This window comes from Pseudophryne corroboree, chromosome 1 (assembly GCF_028390025.1).
Source record: "Pseudophryne corroboree isolate aPseCor3 chromosome 1, aPseCor3.hap2, whole genome shotgun sequence".
Classification (NCBI taxonomy): Eukaryota; Metazoa; Chordata; class Amphibia; order Anura; family Myobatrachidae; genus Pseudophryne; species Pseudophryne corroboree.
The window spans coordinates 1,082,915,006-1,082,938,706 of NC_086444.1; the positions used below are offsets into that span (position 1 = coordinate 1,082,915,006).

Sequence of the window (23,701 nt, forward strand, 5' to 3'; positions counted from 1 at the left end):
CAGAGAGGAGGAGGAGGGGGGGGGGGGGTGGCTGGACACACAGCAGGGGAGGGGAGGGCGGCCGGACACACAGCAGGGAGGGGAGGGTGACCGGACACACGGCAGGGAGGGAAGGTGGTAGGGGGTGGCCGGACACAGCGGGAGGAGGGGGGGTGGCCGGACACACAGCAGTGGAGGGGAGGGCGGCCGGACACACAGCAGGGAGGGGAGGGCGACCGGACACACGGCAGGGAGGGGAGGGTGACCGGACACACGGCAGGGAGGGAAGGTGGTAGGGGGTGGCCGGACACAGCGGGAGGAGGGGGGGGTGTGGCCGGACACACAGCAGGGGAGGAGGGGGGGGTGGCCGGACACACAGCAGGGGCGGGGGAGGGTGGCCGGACACACAGCAGGGAAGGAGTGGGGGGTGGCCGGACACACAGCAGGGGAGGAGGGGGGGGGGGGGGGTGGCCGGACACACAGCAGGGGAGGAGGGGGGGGGGGGTGGCCGGACACACAGCAGGGGAGGAGGGGGGGGTGGCCGGACACACAGCAGGGGAGGAGGGTGGGTGGCCGGACACACAGCAGGGGAGGAGGGGGGGGTGGCCGGACACACAGCAGGGGAGGAGGGGGGGTGGCCGGACACACAGCAGGGGAGGGTGGCCGGACACACAGCAGTGGAGGGGAGGGCGGCCGGACACACAGCAGGGAGGGGAGGGTGACCGGACACACGGCAGGGAGGGGAGGGTGACCGGACACACGGCAGGGAGGGAAGGTGGTAGGGGGTGGCCGGACACAGCGGGAGGAGGGGGGGGGTGGCCGGACACACAGCAGGGGAGAAGTGGGGGGTGGCCGGACACACAGCAGGGGCGGGGGGGGGGGGGGGGGCCGGACACACAGCAGGGGAGGGTGACCGGACACACAGCAGGGGAGGAGGGGGGGGGGGGGTGGCCGGACACACAGCAGGGGCGGGCGGGGGGGGGGGGGCGGACACACAGCAGGGGCGGGCGGGCGGGGGGGGTGGCCGGACACAGCAGGGGAGGGGAGGGAGGCCGGACAAACAGCAGGGAGGGGGAGAGGAGGGGGGGGAGGAGATGAAGGGGGAGGTGAAGGGGGAGGGGACACGGACACACACACACACACAGGCTTCTCTGGACTGTGGTGGTGGGATCCTCCTGATGGTGCGGTTCAGCGTGTCTCCTGTGTGTGTGGATATAAAACCCCCTTCCCTCTGTGTCCTCCTCACACTGTGCAAGTGCAGCACAGAGACTCCCAGCCCAGGGACCGGTGCACAGTATATATCCCCGGGCAGCCGCCGCTGGCACATGCCAGGCCCTCCCCAATAGTGTCCAGCAGCAAGGAGCGGGCAGCAGCTGTGTGTGCGGTGTCCGGGCAGCGGCTGTGAGGACGGAGATGCTGCTGCTGGGTGTATGACGCCGCATCCCTCCTCCGCTGCTCTGACGGGTCGCTGGGTGACTCGCTGGCGATTCCACACTGACACCTCTGCCTGGCCGCACTCACACCGTACTAGCAGCAGGGCCGGGGAGCCGCTCATGCACTGCAGATACCTCTCATCACCCATTAGCCAGAGAGGTAGTCTGCACTCCTGTGCCAGCATTCCCCTCCCAGGTCAGCACACGCGGCGGCGGGGGGCAATATTACACCGCCGCACAGGGCGCCCGGTGTATAAATGAGCCACCCGCGCCGCTCACTTACTGCCCCTTTCCCCCCTCCCCCCGGATACCTTATTGCTGGCCAAGCGTCAATTTAAGGAGGGGACCGGCAGAGTGTTCTGGCTGCGAGGAGGATCGCAGATCCGATGTCCGCTTCTGTGCAGATGTCAGCCATATTTGTACACCCATTTGAAGCTACTGTTTGTACACCCCCTGCTGGCGGCCACTGCGCAGCCGCAACAAATTGAAAAGCCCTATCTTTATAATGGGGCATATTTTACTTAATTAAAAAAAACCTATAACTTTCTCAAAAACCACAACCCCAAAAGGCACTACACTGGGACATACTCTATCTAATAAAACAAACCCCAAGTCTTAATTCGTCCTCTATCCTGAGTTATGCCTTCCCAAAAATCTCCTCATTCACTCTATAGGAAAACCATGTCAAAAAGCCACTGAGCGAGTGGCAGAAAAAAAACTGACAGTTGGAACTTTAGGTTACTCCCAATTCCTCATTTTTTATTATTTTGCCCTGAAATTTGGCATGCAGCAGCAGGTGACGATTCTACGCTCCCATGCCAAATTTGAGCTCAGTACGTCCAATCAGTTTTGAGGTGTAGCCCCTCAAACACCATGCCCCCATCTCAGAAGTTCCCTATGGGAGAATTCCGTTTGTTCGATTCAGCCTTAATATAAGGGCACGACCGTGCCCTTATAATATATATATATATATATATATATATATATATATATATATATGAATATGAGCAAGGAAATATACACTTTCTATGAGATGTGGAAATGTTGTCATATATGGGTACCGCTATCCTATTATGATTTTTATTAATGGTTGAGCTGGATTCATATTATACCTTGAAAACCTTTACTAATGACCACTGTGGGACTGGAGTATGAAGGGTCCACTGGAAAATGTAGTAGTAGGGGCACATGCTTAAGTGGTGTAGCCAGCAACCACAGGGGTGTGTGGCCAGCCACATGTAGTGACTTGGCCAACCACTAGAGAAGACATTAGGTGGTATTCAATTCTTTTCACCATCTTCCACACCTGTTCTGTTTCTGCTGATGGGTGTGGTATAATCATTTTAGCTTGCTACTCCTGGGGTAGACAGGGTACCCAACCCTTTAGGCAGCTAAACCTGATTACTATGGGTGCAATATGAGCGATAACGGGGATCACTTTAGAAAGAGGATTGGGCGTGATACATCATTTGAATACCGTCCATTAAGTCTACCTGCATAGAACAGGTTCCCTTTATAAAAGAGAAGACAGGGCTGTGTCAGGACAGCCAACTTTGATTGGTAGGAGGGCTAATCATGGTGTAATTTTCATAGAATGTTTATCCATGGTCCTGTTCCACTAAAGGTGGGTACACACTGGTAGATATATCTGCCAATCAATTGATCGGCAGATATATCTATGGACGGATCGGGCAGTGTGTTGAGCATATACACTGCCCGATTCGTGAGGGACTGACATCATGAACTGGACGGGCGTGTACACACACGACCGCCCGGCTCAGCTGTCAATCACCACCGGCCGCCGCAGCATGTGTACGGGCGGTCGGCCGACCACCCGTACACACACAGCGGCACGCCAATATATCGGTAGACATATTGCCCATCGGCTGTGCTGCGGGGCTGACGCGATACATCTGTGAATGATGGAGTTCATAGACATATCGCCCGTACACACTGGCCGACGGATCCGCGATATATCGGCCGTTCAAGAGAACAGCCGATATATCGGCCAGTGTGTACCCACCTTCAGTTACTAACCCTCTAGTAGAGTAACATTGTATTGTTTGAGTGCACAGTCTAGAACCTGAAGTCACAGAGGAGGGAGTGGGCCCTCAAGCAGTGTTGCCCACCAGGAATTTCCCCTGAACGCTGGTGAGCCAGCCTGACCCTGCTGATGACCACTAACAGCTCACAAACTTTCTGCACTTTAAGAAGCAATAAGGTAATGTTGCCTTCACGCACCATACAGTATGTAGGAAAGAGCTGTTGGAGACAGCTGCACCTTCACATGGCGTTATACTGTAGTTCTATTATTTCATATACTGTGCAGTTTATTATTATACAATGATATAAAAAGATCAAACGTACCTATTTTTTTCACCTGGTTTTATGATTTGACAAATTTCAGCTCTTTCTGATGTCTTTGGATGAGATAGATTTAATATAGAATTCACTGTAACACGTTCAAAATGTTCTAACATTTTCTTAATCTTCTCTTTCTTTACACCATGAGCGTTGCGCCTGCATATTAACATAAAACTACATATGAAAGTTGTTAACATAAAAAATTGGAACAATATCAAAGGCTACTTAATATAACAAGAAAATACACCGCTAAGATGTATTATTCTTATTAACAGAACTGTGTATCCAGTTAAGACAGAAAAAAAAAAATGAAAAGAAAGATGTACATAAAAAAAAAAAAAAAATTATATCAACGCAAGTAATATCACAGGAAGTGATAACGATATCTAGGACAAACTGCATGCTCTGTGTGTTTCTCTAGAACATTTAATTACTGAAGGAACACAGCATTAAATGGTTTCTCCCAGAGGGTTTTAGAGAACAGCAAAACTGTTTTTGAAAATCTACCAATCACTACATTCTGATTAAGATGGGCTGAGATCTACAACTCTTGCTTCTCCTGCATTAGACTGGGTTCCTGTACAAATCACCTAGACAATTCAGCTTAAAACTCATGTTGGTAAATAGTGATGCCAAACTGCATCAGATCAAACAATAGTTTTTTTTTACCTTAAAACCACTTAACTGACGATTTTTCCTTTCAAAACGGTTCATAACATTGCTTTTTTCAAAACTTTTTATCCAATATAGTTTAAAAAGTATTTTTTATAAAAATATTTACATATTATATTATTCACATCTGCAGAATAAATCTCCTCGTCAAAACCTGGGGGACACAGTGGGGCGGCACAGTGGCATGTGATCTGACCATGCCAGTTAAGTGGTTAAGCCAAGTAAAAACACATGGTAATATCTCTTTATAGATATAAATTATAACACAGATTCTTTAAGGTAGCAGCTATTAAGAAAGTGAAAAGAATGGAGAAGTGGACCAGTACAGAAGTTGCCCATAGCAACTATCCATCATTTTATAGAATGTACTTGATAAATGCTTTCTCAAAGCGTATTGCTATGGGAAACTTCTCCACTTGTCCATTTCTCCACTCTTTCCACTGCTTGATACATGAACCCCAATGCTTTGTACAACAATTCTACATTAAACAAGACAGTTTTGATTGCTTTCTGGCAAAGATAAAAAAAATTCTACTTATCATATTGTGGTCACTGTACGCACTTTTCCACTGTAGTTCATGATATTTAAAGCTGTGCTCCCACTTATCGTCACTACCCCACACACCCAATTTGGAGCCGCACCAGCTGCGGTGTGTGGCCATTTTACGTAGATAATACTGTAGCTTTGGGGATAACATGGATAACTGAAGTATTGCCAGGGGACTCATAACACTACAGATGGCTAATTGCAGTCAATTTACTGATTAAATTGCAACAGCAGCAGCTGAAAGCAGCCCGCGCGCAATAGTCTCAGTGTTCTCTCCTTCTTCAGATACAAAACACACACCTGAGGTAACTAATTGCAGCCTATACAAAAGGTGTGCAATACATTTCCAGATGCACAATAAGTATTTTATTTACAAAGTGAACATTGCATTTTTTCAAAGTATTCGTCAGCGGAGTCTATGCAAAGATGCATGCGCTCAAACCCCTTGGTGAAGCAGATGGACCAGTCCGATGCAGGTATGTATTCTACATGCTGGATGAAGGTCTCCACTACAGCATCCGGCCAGCCTCAAAATGTATCCCATGCATCTTGCGCTTGATTTGTGGTAACTCTAAGAAGTCGCAGGGGACCAGGTCTGGATTGTACGGTTTATAACCAAGCTTCTGGATGAATTCATGGGCCAGAAAATCAACCACTTTCTTGGACTTGTAGGCAGGTGCATCGCCGTGATGGAGAAGTGCACCACAAGCACAATTTTTTTGGACGGCACGTGGAAATGGCTTCTAGCACATCCGGCAGGCATTGGTCTGCTTACCAGTCCCCAGTAATGGTGCGCTGCTGCATGGGTGGTACGGTAGCTGCATGACCAGTATTGGCCACAAAAACAACCATCATCTTCTTGGCTACACTGAGCTCACATCAGAACTTCTGTGGCGGCACACCTCCAACTGGGGTTCACTGAGCTGGCTGTTTGGTCTTGAGGTCTAAACTGTAGATCCAGGATTCATCGCCACATATGATCTACCAAACATAGTTTCAGGGACCGCCATTAAACCTGTCCAGCATGTTTCGCGGCACCAAGTCAACCGAGCCTCCTCCTGCTCTCGAGTCAGATGGGGCACCCAGCATGCAGAAGCCTCACTAATGCCAAGCGACTGTATTAAAAGTACAATAAACATATTTGCATTTTGAACACTACCTTTCAAGTTCTTTAGGTTTATATTTCCACCAAGTGTCGGGTTCACGAAAAGTTACTTTGTATTTGTGTTTCATAGCCTAGGTTTAAACACAAAATAATATTAAATAATTTTAAATACACATTTTTTTCTTTACATTACAAACATGACTTTTATATAAATGTATTCAATATATTCACAATATATATATTAATTTGCAAAGAGACACACTGATAACATGTGATGTAACCCTATCTCCTACAGTCTGCTATTTCTCACCAAGTTGCCAGATTATATTGCACAGTGATGTGAGGAGTCAATTACAGGAAAAGTAACTCTCTTGGTCATTATTAGGATGTTCTCGTCATGTACGGATAAGCCTTTTTTGGGGGAGATTGTTAGGGGATGGGAATGGTTCAGATTCACATTTAGCACAAACTCACCACATATGGTAACTTTTTAAAGTGGAAACAAAGAAGGGGGGGAGGGAGGGGGAGACTGCCGGTAATCAGAGAAGCCATGAAGGGGCCCGGAAGCTTACCATGTATTTGCAAATGCATGCAACAAATCTCTCTGAAAATATAGTTTTCAAGTATTGTTGCAAGTTCTATTTGGTTTGGTGTGCTGAGGGATACCACGAGGGAAAAAGTCCCCCAGCCTTTACTGTTTTTTCAGTTGTGAGAAACTTTTTAAAGTATCCATTATTCGTCTACATTTGTTGCCTAAAACATTGTATATGTTTTATTTTTTTCTAACCAATTATTTCTTTAATATAAGATTTTTACTTTAAAGAGGGAACAAAAGAACTAATTTTTTTCATCATAATGTGGTCACTACAGGCACCGTTCCATTGGAGTCCACTAATGATATTTAAAGCTGCACTAGCACCTAATAAAGGATATTACAAAGATGCCCCTCCCACTTTCTGAAGCCTCTTAGGCAGTTTTCCCAGGGGGTCTAAGGTGAGTGCACTTTCGATAAACACCTTTACTTACAGTAGGTGGTAGTCTAGCTTTGGAGTTACCATGGATAATTAAAGTAACATCGGGGCACACATAGGACATCAGCAGACCAATTGTAGACTATTTATTGTTAAAAACACAATAAACAGCAGCAGTGAGCATCCATGCACAAAAGTTGCAGAGTTTCCTCCTTCCTCAGAATCAAAACATACTTGAGAAAAGAAGTAAACAATTGCAGCCAATATATTGTCGGTAATTAGTCTTGTTGAAGTCCTATGAGTGCCATCTCTTCATCCCTTCATATTCTGATTTACAATTGAAATGCCCTAATGCAGTAGTTTTCAAACTTTTTTTGAGTCACGGCGCCCTAGAGTATCAGAATGTTTTTCAAGGCACTCCTAGGCCAAAAGTTTCTTACTGAGTAACTCAGGGGGGGGGGGGAAATGTTAAATTGAGTAAATTGTCAGTTGTGTGGTGATGGACAGGATTCACTTGTGTTTGTCCACATATTTCATAATTGGCAGCCACCAGCACTGGTTTTGTCTATTACATTGAACGTAAATAATTTTAATTGGTCCTGGACCACCAGCCCAGTGCACCCCAGCAAGCGTCCCGAGGCACCGCAGGGTACCACAGCACCCAGTTTGAGAACCACTGCCCTAATGCTATAGTGCGGAGGGAAAGCTGCAACAAGTATTGTAAGGGGGTATGGCTTCTGCAGCACAGCACAGGATAATCACTGTCCCTGTGCTCATGAGGACCCCTGGAACCCTTCCTGTTTGTTTCCCCCTGCTACTTGATATACACAACAGACCTCTATCTAATAACAGTGACTGAAATTGTGGATATATTATAACATTTTCTAATCCCATATAACTCAGCTACCTTTGTGTTTACCTTGTGCACAGATTATTCCCCGCCCACCATTTTCTCCTCCAACGTTACCCTTCCTGTCTAAATCAGGTATTTATAGAGAGCTGAGAAGCAGGAGATCGTAGCACTCAAAAAGTGAGGATCCCAGGTCCGGAATCCCATGCTCTACAGTGTGCGCCCCAGAAAATGTTGCCAGTCAGTTGGCATTAAGAAGTAGCCAAGTGGGGGTAGTGTAATCTGGCTGGGCACAGATATATTTTAATAAAGACTCTTGCAGATATTGCCCACTTGCTGGCTGGACACTTAAATAATTGTTTAGGACTCCTGCAGATCTTCTGCACTTGCTGGCTGGACACAGATCGAATTGTGTCCAGCAATGCAAGTCTACACTCTTCATCTACCCTCTCTGCAGTGTTCCCTGCTTCTTAGAGATGGTAGAGGGATTGCGGTTACTGCGCCTGTCACAGTAACAAAAGGACAGCGCAATTCTGATTTTGCCCATCAGATCCCTGGAGAACGATAGAAACGGGTGGAATGTATAAAAAGCAGGGTGGAGTTCCAGTGGAATTAATCCTGGGAATAACACCTCTCTATCAAATGGTAGGGCAGTCCAGAGGAGCCATTCCATCTTTATGTAGGTAATATTCAATGCTACATGTCGTTTGAAGAAATGATTAAATACAAATTGGTTATGAAACATTATTTGGCAAAGTACACTATTGCTTTATAGTAAATGCTTCAACAGATTACATGTAATTTTGTATAAAGACAGTTACATGTTATGGAATGGCCCAGACAGGAAAACATTACATTGAGTTCTCCTGTAGGCCCACTGAATGCTGCAGCAGAGATTCATCTAGGAGAGTCTAATGATAAATAAGAAGACAAAAACATTAACTTAACTATCAGTATTTATATAGTATGGGAAGATTTATCTCTGTTTCTCAACATTCTAAAACCTTTTAAAGCAAACATGTCTCTTTGGTTCATGTAGCGGGATGTAGTTAATATACCGGCTGTCGGGTTCCTGGCGTTCAGGATCCAGACGCCAGAATCCCACCAGCCAGTGAAATGCCGGCGGTCAGAATACCGCTCGCCTGTATACCCACTCGGGTGGTGGGTCCAAGCAACCATCTGAGGGAAATAGAACCTGTGGCGAGCAAAGCCACAGTGCAAAGCTCGCCACCAGGTTTGAAGCGCGGTGAGCGCAGCGAGCCCGTGAGGGGATTCACTGCGCTAGCTGCTGGTATTAAGGCTGGCGGGATGCCGCGGTAAGGATCCTGACAGCTGGCATCCCGTCAGCTGGCATATCATACTGAATCTGTTGTAGCAGTTACTGCAAACGTAACAGCTTTTGTCGTTTTATTTTAAATATTATAATGCGTTAAGTATAGAAAAATGAGAAACACATTGTGCAATATCCCTGGACCTAGAATAATAATAAAGAAATTAATCAGAAAAGTCCAATATGAGTATTTCCCAAGACTGCAGGCCCTCACTGCACAAGGTTTAGCTTCCAACTAAATTAACCCTAGCATGAATGTGTGTGCATGTACATGTGGTAGGGAATATAGACTGTAAGCTCTGCTGGGGCAGGGACTGAAGAGAATAGCCAAACATTCTCTGTAAAGCGCTGCGGAATATGTGTGCGCTATATAAATTACTGGTAATACATAAAAAAAAAAAATAAGGTTCAGCTTTCAGGCCGATACTGACAAACACCATAATAAATGTATTTCCCAAACTCTCCTACACAAACGGCACCTAATGCAGCAGATATAGAAGAAACAGGCTGAATGGAATTTGAAGCAGTGGGAAAAAGAAAAGCTGGCAAGAAGAAATGCTACGTCTGCGTTTCATGTGAGACGAGAAGACTGAAGTTCAAGATCAAGTGGGACGGTGTAAGCAAACATTCTGCTCCCTAGCAGCATGTGCCTCTACATAGAAATTTTAAGGTACATACACACTTGGCGAGAAAATGAGCGACGTCACTCATTTTCACCTTTCCTGAGCGATGTCGCTCACTTTCTCGCCAAGTGTGTATGACGCAGACGACGAGCGATACGCAGCCCGCGGGTCGTTAACCACCCTCACTGTCAGCTGTGCAGGCAGCACAATTTGGAATGTCGTTCAAGAGCTGCCTGCATGGCCTGGCCGCTGCGTCACGTCACTGAGCGATATGGTCTTCATTATCGTTCATTGTGTACGCTCTGCCGCCGAACACCCCGGCCCGGGTGGGGAAACACTAGGCGATACCGCTCAAAGCATGTCGCCTAGTGTGTACCCACGTTTACTCTCACAGCCTTAATGAATTAACTAGGTAGCTAGCTTGTCAAATGTAATGACATGAGCACACAACATAGAAGAATCACTTTGATGCTCACAGCTCATTTAACGCACGATTTTTCCCTTCAAAACTGTTAACATTGATTTTTAAAATTAATTTTATTTAATAAAGTTTAAAAAGTATTTTTTAAAATATTTAAACATTATATTATGCACATCTGCAGAATGGATCTCCTCATCAAAAACGGGGGCGGGGGAGGGGGGGGGGGGGGGGGGGGGGGCGGCGCAATCGCATGAGATCTGACCATGCCAGTTAAGTTTAATTAAAGGTCATAGTGATCAGGCAGATACACGTCTTATGACAGTGAAAACATAACATGTTAGTGAAAGTTGTGAGCAGAACAGCGACTTCAAGTGAGAAACCCCCCCAAAAAAACCAATTTGCTGCATACCAAAGTGTGGACGGGTAGAATACCTGACGCCAAGGGCTGTGCCAGTGTGAGTAGTTATTAAGTTTGCTTAGGGCAACTGGAAGGCTGCAACCCACGGCTGAATGCAGGTGTTTAAACTACAGCCTACTGCAGGAGTCCACTCCAGCATGTGCTGCTTCCACAGGTGTATTCAGCAAGCAGGTCCAAACCTGGAAGTGATCGTTTTAGCTATCCCTTTACTTTTTACGCTTGTAGCATCTTGAGCCTGATCATAAAAATCCCTGAAAATCATTCCGCGTTTAAACGACAGGCATTGATAATTTCTGTTGCAGTACCACAATAATTACTAAACAGGCCCATAAGACTGTTTCACACAAACAGAATGAAGGAGTGCATAATGTCCCTTGCTGTATTAGAGGATTCCTGATGTTGACTGGGGATGATGTGGGAGAGTTAGAAAATAGCAAATGTTCATGTTCATAGATAACAGCACATTATTTTATTTTTTTTTTGGAAAGATTTATAGGTCGATTTACAGTAATACACAATGTCAGTGTGTTTTAATAGCATAAAAAAACAACAACATAATACAACAAAAAAAACACAACAAAGTAACAATATGAAAATCAAATGAGTAAATCTTTTTTGTTTTTTAAGTGAGACGACAGAAATAGAACAAGAGAAGAAAGAATCCTCTAGGTCTACGGTGTGGCCAACCAGCCTAGGGGAGTGAGAGAGCAGGGAGAACAAAGACAGGAAGAGACAAAATTGAGGGCAAAAGGGGAAATAGATAGAAGAGTAGGGGGGGTCCGAGTGGCGGGGTCCGGGCAACCAACACAAAAATAAGGGTGCGTAGCATAATTAGCTACAGAATGGGGCGGGGGAATTTTGAGAAATGAGCCAGGGTGCCCAGACCTTATCGAATGCCCTGGTGGATTGTCTAGTGACACTAGTCATATATTCCATCTTGTAAACATACCAAACATAAGCGACAACGGATTGTAAGGATGGTGGGGAGGGCAACCTCCAGGCCTTTGCAATTTGACATGTCGTGGCAGTAGCCACATGACGTAATAACTTATTCTGATGTTTAGTTAAAGTCGGGAGATCTAAAGGCAGTAGAAAGTATTTAGGGTCCAAGGGGATTTGGGTAGAGAATAGGAGCGAAAGAAGTCGGACTACTTCCTTCCATAAAGGTACGAGTTTCGGGCAAGTCCACCAAATATGCATGTACGTCTCCTCAGAAGCACAACCCCACCAGCAACCGTCTGTAACATCAGGGTACATCGCCTTCAAACGAGAGGGTACATAGTACCAACGATATAACAGTTTATACACATTTTCCTTAATCCTAACACAGATAGAGCTAGAAGACGCATTACTCAATATTTCACCCCACTCCTCCTCATCCAAAGTGACACCCAGATCCCTCTCCCAGGCCAATTCTCTGTGATCTCTGGGAGAAGCAGAGCCCTGCAGTAGCAAAGCATAGAGATCTGATATAAGGCATTTCGTAGAAGAGCGTCGCATACATATATTTTCAAGAGTGGTGAGAGGCCTAGAAGAGAGAGTGGTATGAACCCCGGAATGAAAGTGTCTAAGTTGGAGGTAGCGAAAAAATTCACTATGGGGGAGAGAGTATTATGTCTGAATTTGGCTAAACGTAGCAAAGGGTGTACTAGAGGCAATGTCGTTAAGAAAGGCAACGTTTCCCTGTTTCCAGAGTGAGAAAGCAGATTTAACCATTCCCGGAGGGAAGGCAGGGTTATGGAACAGGGGTATGAGGGGGTATGGGTTAGGGGCCAAATTATATTTCCTCACAACAAGGTCCCAAATGTATAAAGAACGGGCCACCACTGGGTGAGATGAGGTGGCACGAGGGCGGGCAGCTCTCGGATGCCACAAAAGAGAAGAAAGTGTGGAGAGTCCCAACTCGCCAGCTTCGATAGCTATCCATACCTTGTCCGCCCCCGAGCCACACCACTGAACACAGGATGCCATCTGAGCTGCATGATAATAAGATTTTACTTACCGATAAATCTATTTCTCGTAGTCCGTAGTGGATGCTGGGAACTCCGTAAGGACCATGGGGAATAGCGGCTCCGCAGGAGACAGGGCACAAGAATAAAAGCTTTAGGATCAGGTGGTGTGCACTGGCTCCTCCCCCTATGACCCTCCTCCAAGCCTCAGTTAGGATACTGTGCCCGGACGAGCGTACATAATAAGGAAGGATATTGAATCCCGGGTAAGACTCATACCAGCCACACCAATCACACCGTACAACTTGTGATCTGAACCCAGTTAACAGTATGATAACAACGAAGGAGCCTCTGAAAAGATGGCTCACAACAACAATAACCCGATTTAGTTAACAATAACTATGTACAAGTATTGCAGACAATCCGCACTTGGGATGGGCGCCCAGCATCCACTACGGACTACGAGAAATAGATTTATCGGTAAGTAAAATCTTATTTTCTCTGACGTCCTAGTGGATGCTGGGAACTCCGTAAGGACCATGGGGATTATACCAAAGCTCCCAAACGGGCGGGAGAGTGCGGATGACTCTGCAGCACCGAATGAGAGAACTCCAGGTCCTCCTCAGCCAGGGTATCAAATTTGTAGAATTTAGCAAACGTGTTTGCCCCTGACCAAGTAGCTGCTCGGCAAAGTTGTAAAGCCGAGACCCCTCGGGCAGCCGCCCAAGATGAGCCCACTTTCCTTGTGGAATGGACTTTCACAGATTTTGGCTGTGGCAGGCCTGCCACAGAATGTGCAAGCTGAATTGTACTACAAATCCAACGAGCAATAGTCTGCTTAGAAGCAGGAGCACCCAGCTTGTTGGGTGCATACAGGATAAACAGCGAGTCAGACTTTCTGACTCCCGCCGTCCTGGAAACATATATTTTCAGGGCCCTGACAACGTCAAGTAACTTGGAGTCCTCCAAGTCCCTAGTAGCCGCAGGCACCACAATAGGTTGGTTCATGTGAAAAGCAGAAACCACCTTAGGGAGAAATTGAGGACGAGTCCTCAATTCTGCCCTGTCAGAATGAAAAATTAAGTAAGGGCTTTTATATGATAAAGCCGCCAATTCTGACACACGCCTGGCTGAAGCCAGGGCTAACAGCATCGTCACCTTCCATGTGAGATATTTTAAGTCCACAGTGGTGAGTGGTTCAAACCAATGTGACTTAAGGAACCTCAAAACAACATTGAGATCCCAAGGTGCCACTGGAGGCACAAAAGGAGGTTGTATATGCAGTACCCCTTTTACAAATGTCTGAACTTCAGGTACTGAAGCCAGTTCTTTCTGGAAGAAAATCGACAGGGCCGAAATTTGAACCTTAATGGACCCTAATTTTAGGCCCATAGACAGTCCTGTTTGCAGGAAATGGAGGAAACGACCCAGTTGAAATTCCTCTGTAGGGGCCTTCTTGGCCTCACACCACGCAACATATTTTCGCCAAATGCGGTGATAATGTTTTGCGGTTACATCCTTCCTGGCTTTGACCAGGGTAGGGATGACTTCCTCTGGAATGCCTTTTTCCTTCAGGATCCGGCGTTCAACCGCCATGCCGTCAAACGCAGCCGCGGTAAGTCTTGGAACAGACAAGGCCCCTGGTGGAGCAGGTCCTTTCTTAGAGGTAGAGGCCACGGGTCTTCCGTGAGCATCTCTTGAAGTTCTGGGTACCAAGTCCTTCTTGGCCATCCGGAACCACGAGTATCGTTCTTACTCCTCTCCTTCTTATGATTCTCAGTACTTTTGGTATGAGAGGCACAGGAGGGAACACATACACTGACTGGTACACCCACGGTGTCACCAGAGCGTCCACCGCTATTGCCTGAGGGTCCCTTGACCTGGCGCAATATCTGTCTAGTTTTTTGTTTAGACGTGACGCCATCATGTCCACCTTTGGTTTTTCCCAACGGTTTACAATCAGGTGGAAGACTTCTGGGTGAAGTCCCCACTCTCCCGGGTGAAGGTCGTGTCTGCTGAGGAAGTCTGCTTCCCAGTTGTCCACTCCCGGAATGAACACTGCTGACAGAGCTATCACATGATTTTCCGCCCAGCGAAGAATCCTTGCAGCTTCTGCCATTGCCCTCCTGCTTCTCGTGCCGCCCTGTCTGTTTACGTGGGCGACTGACGTGATGTTGTCCGATTGGATCAATACCGCCTGACCCTGAAGCAGGGGTTTCGCTTGACTTAGGGCATTGTAAATGGCCCTTAGTTCCAGAATGTTTATATGAAGAGATGTTTCCATGCTTGACCACAAGCCCTGGAAATTTTTTCCCTGTGTGACTGCCCCCCAGCCTCTCAGGCTGGCGTCCGTGGTCACCAGGACCCAATCCTGAATGCCAAATCTGCGGCCCTCTAGTAGATGAGCACTCTGCAGCCACCACAGAAGAGACACCCTTGTCCTTGTCGACAGGGTTATCCGCTGATTCATCTGAAGATGCGATCCGGACCATTTGTCCAGTAGATCCCACTGAAACGTTCTTGCATGGAATCTTCCGAATGGAATCGCTTCGTAAGAAGCCACCATTTTTCCCAGGACCCTCGTGCTTTAGGAGGTTCCTGACTAGCTCGGATAACTCCCTGGCCTTCTCCTCCGGGAGAAACACCTTTTTCTGGACTGTGTCCAGAATCATTCCTAGGAACAGTAGACGTGTCGTTGGAATCAGCTGCGATTTTGGAATATTTAGGATCCACCCGTGCTGACGTAACACTACCTGAGATAGTGCTACTCCGACTTCTAACTGTTCCCTGGACCTTGCCCTTATCAGGAGATCGTCCAAGTAAGGGATAATTAAGATGCCTTTTCTTCGAAGAAGAATCATCATTTCGGCCATTACCTTGGTAAAGACCCGAGGTGCCGTGGACAACCCAAACGGCAGCGTCTGAAACTGATAATGACAGTTTTGTACTACAAACCTGAGGTACCCTTGGTGAGACGGGTAGATTGGGACGTGGAGATAAGCATCCTTGATGTCCAGAGACACCATATAGTCCCCTTCTTCCAGGTTTGCTATCACCGCTCTGAGTGATTCCATCTTGAATTTGAACCTCTTTATGTAAGTGTTCAGGGATTTTAGATTTAAAATTGGTCTCACCGAGCCGTCCGGCTTCGGTACCACAAACAGCGTGGAATAATACCCCTTTCCCTGTTGTAGGAGGGGTACCTTGATTATCACCTGCTGGGAATACAGCTTGTGAATGGCTTCCAAAACTGCCTCCCTGTCGGAGGGAGACTTTGGTAGAGCAGACTTCAGGAACCGGCGAGGGGGAAACGCCTCGAATTCCAGTTTGTACCCCTGCGATACCACCTGTAGAATCCAGGGGTCCACTTGCGAGTGAGCCCACTGCGCGTTGAAATTCTTGAGACGGGCCCCCACCATGTCTGAGTCTGCTTGTAAAGCCCCAGCGTCATGCTGAAGACTTGGCAGAAGCAGGGGAGGGCTTCTGCTCCTGGGAAGCGGCTGCATGGTGCAGTCTTTTTCCCCTTCCTCTGCCCCGGGGCAGGAAGGAATGGCCTTTAGCTCGCTTGTACTTATGGGGACGAAAGGACTGAGTTTGAAAAGACGGTGTCTTTTTCTGCTGATGTGAAGTGACCTGGGGTAAAAAGGTGGATTTTCCAGCCGTTGCCGTGGCCACCAGGTCCGATAGACCAGCCCCAAATAACTCCTCCCCTTTATACGGCAATACTTCCATATGTCGTTTGGAATCCGCATCGCCAGACCACTGTCGCGTCCATAACGCTCTTCTGGCAGAAATGGACATAGCACTTACTCTTGATGCCAGGGTGCAAATATCCCTCTGTGCATCACGCATATATAGTAATGCATCCTTCAAATGCTCTATAGTTAACAGTATATTGTCCCTATCCAGGGTATCAATATTTTCAGTCAGGAATCCGACCACGCGACGCCAGCACTGCACATCCAGGCTGAAGCGATTGCTGGTCGCAGTATAACACCAGTATGTGTGTATATACTTTTAAGAATATTTTCCAGCCTTCTATCTGCTGGTTCTTTGAGGGTGGCCGTATCAGGAGACGGTAACGCTACTTGTTTAGATAAACGTGTGAGCGCCTTATCTACCCTAGGGGGTGTTTCCCAACGTGTCCTAACCTCTAACGGGAAAGGATATAGTGCCAATAATTTTTTAGAAATTAGCAGTTTTTTTGTCGGGGGAAACCCACGCTTTATCACACACCTCATTTAACTCATCTGACTCAGGGAAAACTATTGGTAGTTTTTTCACACCCCACATAATACCCTTCTTTGTGGTACTTGTAGTGTCAGAAATGTTCAATGCTTCCTTCATTGCCGTGATCATGTAACGTGTGGCCCTACTGGACATTATGTTTGTCTCCTCACCGTCGACACTAGACTCAGTATCTGTGTCTGGATCTGTGTCGACCCACTGAGGTAACGGGCGTTTTAGGGCCCCTGACGGTGTCTGAGACGCCTGGACAGGCACTAATTGATTTGCCGGCTGTCTCATGTCATCAACCGTTCTTTGCAAAGTGCTGACATTATCACTTAATTCTTTAAATACGATCATCCAGTCAGGTGTCGACTCCCTAGGGGGTGACATCACTAACCCAGGCAATTGCTCCGCCTCCACATCATTTTCCTCCTCATACATGTCGACACACACGTACCGACACACAGCACACACACCGGGAATGCTCTGATAGAGGACAGGACCCCACAAGCCCTTTGGAGAGACAGAGGGAGAGTCTGCCAGCACACACCAAGCGCTATATATATATATACAGGGATAACCTTATATAAGTGTTATTCCCTTATAGCTGCTGTTTATATAGTTTTTAGCTGCCAATAGTGCCCCCCCTTCTCTTTTTTACCCTGATTCAGTAGCAAGTCTGCAGGGGAGAGTCAGGGAGCCGTCCTTCCAGCGGAGCTGTGAGGGAAAATGGCGCTTGTGTGCTGAGGAGATAGGCTCCGCCCCTTCACGACGTCCTTATCTCCCGCTTTTTCTGTAAAAAATGGCAGGGGTTAAAATACATCCATATAGCCCCAGAGCTATATGTGATGTATTCTTTAGCCAATCTAAGGTATATCATGTTATATTGCGTCTCAGGGCGCTCCCCCCCAGCGCCCTGCACCCTCAGTGACCGGAGTGTGAAGTGTGCTGAGAGCAATGGCGCACAGCTGCGGTGCTGTGCGCTACCTTAGTCTGAAGACAGGATCGTCTTCTGCCGCCGATTTCACCGGACCTCTTCGCTCTTCTGGCTCTGTAAGGGGGCCGGCGGCGCGGCTCCGGGACCCATCCAGGCTGAACCTGTGATCGTCCCTCTGGAGCTAATGTCCAGTAGCCTAAGAAACCCGATCCACTCTGCACGCAGGTGAGTCCGTTTCTTCTCCCCTTAGTCCCACGATGCAGTGAGCCTGTTGCCAGCAGGACTCACTGAAAATAAAAAACCTAAAATATACTTTTATTCTAAGCAGCTCAGGAGAGCCACCTAGCCTGCACCCTTCTCGTTCGGGCACAAAAATCTAACTGAGGCTTGGAGGAGGGTCATAGGGAGAGGAGCCAGTGCACACCACCTGATCCTAAAGCTTTTATTCTTGTGCCCTGTCTCCTGCGGAGCCGCTATTCCCCATGGTCCTTACGGAGTTCCCAGCATCCACTAGGACGTCAGAGAAAATAGTATTTCAAATTGGGTATGCCTAAGCCTCCACCCCAGGAAGGCCGTTGTAACAGCGAAAGTTTAATTCGAGGGTGTTTATTGGCCCAGACAAAACGGGAAGTTTGGTGCTGCAGGAATTTAAAGACATGGGGGGGGGGGGGGGGGGGGACGACGACATAGAACGGGAGCATCTGGAAAAGATAAATAAGTCTCGGAAGGATATTCATCTTTACAGAATTGGCACGTCCAATCCATGAAATGAAATAGGAGGACCAAGTTTGGAGATCCGAGCGGATCCGATCCAAAAGACGTGGAAAGTTCGCTTGAAAGAGTTGATGGTGTCTGTGGGTTAAGTAAATACAGAGGTATTTGAGTTTTCGGTTATGCCAGGAAAATGGGAATATTGATTCAAGTTGTGACCTAGACGCAGGAGTAATGTAAAAGTCAAGTACTTCTGTTTTAGTGGCGTTAATCTTATATCCCGAGTGTTGCGAGTAGAGGTCAATCTCAGAAAGGAGAGGAGAGAGTGACGGTGTCGGGTTTGAAAGAGAAACTAATACATCGTCAGCATAAAGTGTAATTTTGTGTTCTGTGTGGCCGACTTGAATCCCTGTAATAGTCGAGTTAAGACGAACCCTGGCCGCTAAAGGCTCCATGACGAGAGCAAAAAATAAGATTTTACTCACCGGTAAATCTATTTCTCGTAGTCCGTAGTGGATGCTGGGGACTCCGTAAGGACCATGGGGAATAGACGGGCTCCGCAGGAGACTGGGCACTCTAAGAAAGATTTAGTACTACTGGTGTGCACTGGCTCCTCCCTCTATGCCCCTCCTCCAGACCTCAGTTAAGGAAACTGTGCTCGGAAGAGCTGACATTACAAGGAAAGGATTTTGGAATCCAGGGTAAAACTCATACCAGCCACACCAATCACACCGTATAACTTGTGATAACTTACCCAGTCAACAGTATGAACAACAACAGAGCATCAACAATGGATGCCAACATAACGTAACCCTTTATTAAGCAATAACTATATACACGTATTGCAGAAAGTCCGCACTTGGGACGGGCGCCCAGCATCCACTACGGACTACGAGAAATAGATTTACCGGTGAGTAAAATCTTATTTTCTCTAACGTCCTAGTGGATGCTGGGGACTCCGTAAGGACCATGGGGATTATGCCAAAGCTCCCAAACGGGCGGGAGAGTGCGGATGACTCTGCAGCACCGAATGGGCAAACACAAGGTCCTCCTCAGCCAGGGTATCAAACTTGTAGAACTTAGCAAATGTGTTTGAACCCGACCAAGTAGCTGCTCGGCAAAGCTGTAATGCCGAGACCCCTCGGGCAGCCGCCCAAGAAGAGCCCACTTTCCTTGTGGAATGGGTTTTCACTGATTTTGGATGCGGCAATCCAGCCGCAGAATGAGCCTGCTGAATCGTGCTACAGATCCAGCGAGCAATAGTTTGCTTTGAAGCAGGAGCACCCAGCTTGTTGGATGCATACAGGATAAACAGCGAGTCAGTCTTCCTGACTCCAGCCGTCCTGGCTACATAGATCTTCAAAGCCCTGACTACATCAAGCAACTTGGAATCCTCCAAGTCACGAGTAGCCGCAGGCACCACAATAGGTTGGTTCAATTGAAAAGATGACACCACCTTCGGCAGAAATTGCGGACTAGTCCGTAATTCTGCCCTGTCCATATGGAAAACCAGATAGGGGCTTTTACATGACAAAGCCGCCAATTCTGACACACGCCTAGCCGAAGCTAAGGCCAATAGCATGACCACCTTCCACGTGAGATACTTTAGCTCCACGGTCTTAAGTGGCTCAAACCAGTGGGATTTCAGGAAACCCAACACCACGTTGAGATCCCAAGGTGCCACTGGTGGCACAAAAGGGGGCTGAATATGCAGCACTCCCTTAACAAACGTCTGAACTTCAGGAAGAGAAGCCAGTTCCTTTTGAAAGAAAATGGATAGGGCCGAAATCTGGACCTTTATGGACCCCAACCTCAGGCCCATAGTCACTCCAGACTGTAGGAAGTGCAGGAACCGGCCCAGCTGGAATTCCTCTGTAGGGGCCTTCCTGGCCTCACACCAGGCAACATATTTTCACCATATACGGTAATAGTGTTTTGCTGTCACGTCCTTCCTAGCCTTTATCAGCGTAGGAATAACTTCATCCGGAATGCCTTTTTCCGCTAGGATCCTGCGTTCAACCGCCATGCCGTCAAACGCAGCCGCGGTAAGTCTTGGAACAGACAGGGCACCTGTTGCAACAGGTCCTGTCTGAGAGGCAGAGGCCATGGGTCCTCTGTGAGCATTTCTTGCAGTTCCGGGTACCAAGTTCTTCTTGGCCAATCCGGAACAATGAGTATTGTTCTCACTCCTCTTTTTCTTATGATTCTCAGCACCTTGGGTATGAGAGGAAGAGGAGGAAACACATAGACCGACTGGAACACCCACGGTGTTACCAGGGCGTCCACAGCTATCGCCTGAGGGTCTCTTGAACAGGCGCAATACCTTTGTAGCTTTTTGTTGAAACGGGACGCCATCATGTCCACCTGTGGCAGTTCCCATCGATTTGTAATCCGAGTGAAGACTTCGTGATGAAGTCCCCACTCTCCCGGGTGGAGGTCGTGCCTGCTGAGGAAGTCTACTTCCCAGTTGTCCACTCCCGGAATGAACACTGCTGACCGTGCTTGCACGTGATTCTCCGCCCAACGAAGAATCCTGGTGGCTTCTGCCATCGCCACTCTGCTTCTTGTGCCGCCCTGGCGGTTTACATGAGCCACTGCGGTGATGTTGTCTGACTGAATCCGCACCGGTTGGTTGCGAAGCAGAGGCTCCGCTTGACTCAGGGCGTTTTATATGGCCCTTAGTTCCAGGATATTTATGTGCAGACAAGCCTCTTGACTTGTCCACAACCCTTGGAAGTTTCTGCTCTGAGTGACTGCCCCCCATCCTCGGAGGCTCGCATCCGTGGTTACCAGGACCCAGTCCTGTATGCCGAACCTGCGGCCCTCGAGAAGGTGAGCACTCTGCAGCCACCACAGAAGAGACACCCTGGCCCTCGGGGACAGGGTGATCAGCCGATGCATCTGAAGATGCGATCCGGACCACTTGTCCAACAGATCCCACTGAAAGATCCTCGCATGGAACCTGCCGAAGGGAATGGCTTCGTATGATGCCACCATCTTTCCCAGGATTTGCGTGCAGCGATGCACCGACACCTGTTTCGGTTTTAAGAGGTCTCTGACTAGAGTCACAAGCTCTTGAGCCTTCTCCGCCGGGAGAAACACCTTCTTCTGGTCCGTGTCCAGAATCATGCCCAGATAAAGGCAGACGCGTAGTAGGAATCAGCTGCGACTTTGGAATATTCAGAATCCAGCCGTGCTGTTGCAACACTTCCTGAGAGTGTGCTACGCTGATTAGCAACTGCTCTCTGGACCTCGCCTTTATGAGGAGATTGTCCAAGTATGGGATAATTGTGACTCATTGCTTTCGAAGGAGCACCATCATTTCTGCCATTACCTTGGTAAATATTCTCGGTGCCGTGGAGAGCCCAAACGGCAACGTCTGGAATTGGTAATGACAGTCCTGTACCACAAATCTGAGGTACTCCTGATGAGGTGGATAAATGGGGACATGCAAGTAAGCATCCTTGATGTCCAGAGACACCATAAAATCCCCCTCTTCCAGGCTTGCAATGACCGCTCTGAGCGATTCCATTTTGAACTTGAATCTTTTCAGATAAATGTTCAGGGATTTTAAATTCAATATGGGTCTGACCGAACCGTCCGGTTTCGGTACCACAAACATTGTGGAATAGTATCCTCTTCCTTGTTGAAGGAGGGGAACCTTTACCACCACCTGCTGAAGATATAACTTGTGAATTGCCGCTAACACTACTTCCCTTTCTATGGGGGAAGCTGGCAGGGCCGATTTGAGGTAACGGTGAGGGGGCATCACTTTGAATTCCAGCTTGTATCCCTGAGACACAATCTGTATAGCCCAGGGATCCACCTGTGAGCGAACCCACTGGTGGCTGAAATTTCGGAGACGCGCCCCCACCGCTCCTGGCTCCTGTGGAGCCCCAGCGTCATGCGGTGGATTTAGTGAAAGCCGGGGAGGACTTCTGTTCCTGGGAACTAGCTGTATGGTGCAGCTTCTTTCCTCTACCCCTGCCTCTGGCAAGAAAGGACGCACATCTGACCTTCTTGCTTCTCTGTGACCGAAAGGACTGCATTTGGTAATACGGTGCTTTCTTAGGCTGTGAGGGAATATATGGCAAAAAGTTTGACTTCCCAGCCGTAGCTGTGGAAACTAGGTCCGAGAGACCGTCCCCAAACAATTCCTCACCCTTGTAAGGTAACACCTCCATGTGCTTTTTGGAGTCGGCATCACCTGTCCATTGCAGCGTCCACAGGACCCTTCTGGCAGAAATTGACATTGCATTTATTCTAGAGCCCAGTAGGCAAATGTCCCTCTGGGCATCCCTCATATATAGGACAGCGTCTTTTATATGCCCCAGGGTCAGTAAAATGGTATCCTTGTCTAAGGTATCCATTTCCTCAGACAGATTATCTGTCCATGCTGCTACAGCACTACACATCCAGGCCGACGCAATTGCCGGCCTCAGTATAGTACCTGAGTGTGTATAAACAGACTTCAGGATACTTTCCTGCTTCCTATCTGCAGGATCCTTTAGGGCGGCCGTATCCTGTGACGGCAGGGCCACCTTTTTAGATAAGCGTGTCAGAGTTTTATCTACCCTAGGGGAGGATTCCCAGCGCATCCTGTCCGTTGGCGGGAAAGGGTACGCCATAAGTAACCTTTTGGAAATCAGCACTTTCTTATAGGGGGAATCCCACGCTTTTTCACATAATTCATTTAATTCATGTGAGGGGGGAAAAGTCACCTCTTGCTTTTTCTCCCCATACATATACACCCTTTTGTCAGGGACAGGGTTTACCTCTGATATGTGCAATACATCCTTCATTGCTATAATCATGTAGCGGATGGCTTTAGCCATTTTAGGCTGCAATTTTGCATCATCGTCATCGACACTGGAGTCAGAATCCGTGTCGATATCTGTGTCAACCATTTTGGATAGTGGGCGCTTCTGAGACCCTGACGGCCTCTGCACTGTAGGATCAGGCATGGGCTGAGACCCCGACTGTCCCAAGGCATCAGCTTTATCCAACCTTTTATGTAAGGAGTTTACATTATCATTTAACACCTTCCACATATCCATCCAATCAGGTGTCGGCGCCGTCGGCGGAGACACGTCATTCATCTGTACTTGCTCTGCGCCTCCACATAGCCCTCTTCGTCAAACATGTCGACACACGCGTACCG

At 47.9% G+C, this 23,701-nt stretch overlaps 1 protein-coding gene across 8 annotated transcripts in view; it reads right to left on the reverse strand.

Moving 5' to 3' along the window:
• The window catches only part of N4BP2 (NEDD4 binding protein 2), a 272,998-nt gene that overhangs the window by 108,460 nt on the left and 140,837 nt on the right, over positions 1-23,701 (reverse strand). For all 8 annotated transcript variants that reach the window (XM_063921079.1, XM_063921086.1, XM_063921072.1 and 5 more), the window contains exons 6-7: positions 6,155-6,231; positions 3,780-3,932 (exon numbers count right to left, since the gene is read on the reverse strand). In XM_063921079.1, the coding sequence (XP_063777149.1) occupies positions 3,780-3,932; positions 6,155-6,231 (230 nt within the window). The remainder of the gene's footprint in view (positions 1-3,779; positions 3,933-6,154; positions 6,232-23,701) is intronic.